Source organism: Tupaia chinensis, unplaced genomic scaffold (genome assembly GCF_000334495.1).
Source record: "Tupaia chinensis unplaced genomic scaffold, TupChi_1.0 Scaffold148019_1, whole genome shotgun sequence".
Taxonomy (NCBI): domain Eukaryota; kingdom Metazoa; phylum Chordata; class Mammalia; order Scandentia; family Tupaiidae; genus Tupaia; species Tupaia belangeri.
Genome location: NW_006207869.1, coordinates 463,047 through 465,052, shown reverse-complemented (window position 1 = coordinate 465,052; position 2,006 = coordinate 463,047). Strand labels below are relative to the sequence as shown.

The 2,006-nt window shown below is 56.2% G+C and overlaps 1 protein-coding gene across 5 annotated transcripts in view; it reads right to left on the bottom strand.

Annotated features, from left to right (window-relative positions):
• PAX3 (paired box 3) overlaps window positions 1-1,443 on the bottom strand; it is a 130,272-nt gene extending 128,829 nt beyond the window's left edge. For all 5 annotated transcript variants that reach the window (XM_014584861.1, XM_006170108.1, XM_006170109.1 and 2 more), the window contains exons 1-2: window positions 1,359-1,443; window positions 1-77 (exon numbers count right to left, since the gene is read on the bottom strand). In XM_014584861.1, the coding sequence (XP_014440347.1) occupies window positions 1-77; window positions 1,359-1,443 (162 nt within the window). The remainder of the gene's footprint in view (window positions 78-1,358) is intronic.
• Between the last annotated feature and the right edge of the window lie 563 nt (window positions 1,444-2,006).

The following is a 2,006-nucleotide window of genomic DNA, read 5'->3' as shown; positions in this document are numbered from 1 at the left end:
GTGGTTGGGCAGCGGCCTGCCGTTGATAAATACGCCACCGAGCTGGTTGACACGGCCCTGGCCCAGAGGGGTAGACACTGGGAGAAGGTAGAAAAGAGAGAGTGGCAAGGGGAAAGTTAGGAAGCACAGAACGGCAACAGGATAGATAAACCCACCTGATTTCACACTCTCTTGGCCAATCCACATGTGGCAGCCCCAACATTAAAACTGCTCAGAATTGGATTCCCAGCCCCAGATCCTTTTTCAATCCCAGTTGTTCACATTACTAAGGAGTTCAGGGGCATATCATCTGGTGTGGTTAGAACAACCGGGGCAAGATAATTTCCCCCCAAAAAAATTAAAAAATGACACCTTCCCTGCTCCGGGCAGCAGGCAATACCCTTCTTCCTCTAGAACCAGTGTCCTGGCAGAGAAGTTCATCCAGGTGCTAGTCTTGGGGAACTCTGCTCCCACCAAACCCTGCCCAATCGAGACCACCTTTCTAAGGAATTTCAGAAACTGACAGCCCTCAGAGTTTCTGACTAACAGGGCACCTGCCAGGGGTCATAGAGGATCCGAACAGAAGACCACAGGCAGATAGATATGTCACCTGTTACACCTTGGGACGAGGACAGCGTCTGCCACATGTCGCTCAGCCCACATCCGTACCCTGGATATTACACTTTACTCTGGATGGAGGGTGAAGGGTGCCACTGGGTCAGCACCCACCCCTGGTGCCCTAATCTTCAAGACTGTGTGAAAGTGTGCTTCGGGCTTGCAAAGCTTCCTGCCTCCCTGGGATTCTCAGAATCTTCTGGCTGATTGAAAAGCAGTTCCCAAACAAGGTATGGAAACCTCAAGACACCACTTGAGATAAAAGCAACTCTAATTAATAACTAGTTAATCCTAAAGATTCTAATCAGGATGACAGACTAGACAGGGGCTAGCCACCAAAACTTTGCCGGAGAAAAATCTTCCAAAAATAATAACCAGAGTTTCATAGATGTGAGTGCAATTGGGATCATTTTGAGACAACTGAGGGTGGACAAAATGCGGAGAAGCTGCTTCTGGTGCTCAGAAGTCGGCTCATCCCCTTTTACATCAGGGCATTTCCAAAACAACGGAGAGAAGTGGATGGCCCGGTACAGGCCCGGCCATCAGGTTCCGCCAGGGTTTGCAGAGAGCACCGGCTCCCTTTGCAGAGAGAAAACCGAGTGGGGTCTCGCTTCCGGCTGTTGCTTCTTGGGGTGGTGAGTGCCCCTGAAATGGACTCCCAGGTGCAACAAACGAGCCTGTGGAGACCGGAGATGCCCAGGCTGGGATAGGGCAGTCGTTCCCAGGCCTCGCGGAATCCGTTCGGCGCTGAGGCCCTCCCTTACCTTCCAACGGGAACCCGCTGCGTGGGTAGTTCTGGCCCGGGCCCGGCCGCATCATCCTGGGCACAGCGCCGGCCAGCGTGGTCATCCTGGGGACAGCTTCGCTCGGAGATTATATCCAGGTGAAGGAGAAAAAGAAAGTTGAGCACGGCGCGGATGACCCTCGGGAACTCTCCGGAGGGTAGAGAGCCCCTCCCCCAAAAAAACGAGAGCAAGAGGGAGGGCCCCGGGGAGGGGGCCGCGCGCTCCCAGTCCAAAGCCTCGAGTGGGAACTCGGGAGAGAGGTGGGCGGGGAGGCCCTGAGTCCTGGATCCCGAGCCCAGGGCGGAAAAAGTTTGGTGCGAGTCTGGGCGAGTGGCCCCGCAGCTGGGGGCGCTGGATAAGGAGCTTGCGCCACGACGAACCGACAAACCGGGGAGAGGGGTGAGGCGGGAGCGCAGCCTGAGTCTCCTCCCGTCGTGACACCGAGTGCGGGGATCCGGGCTCGGGAGCATTTATTAGTTCTTTCACCCAAAGCTTGGTCAGGAGCCCTGAGCTGCGATTGGCCGACGGGGAGACCATCCCGGGTGGCGGAGACACGCGCTGATTGGGCGACAGCGGCCACTTTCTCTTCCCATCCCTGGCCATGGCGAGGGCGTGGCCAGTCCCCGC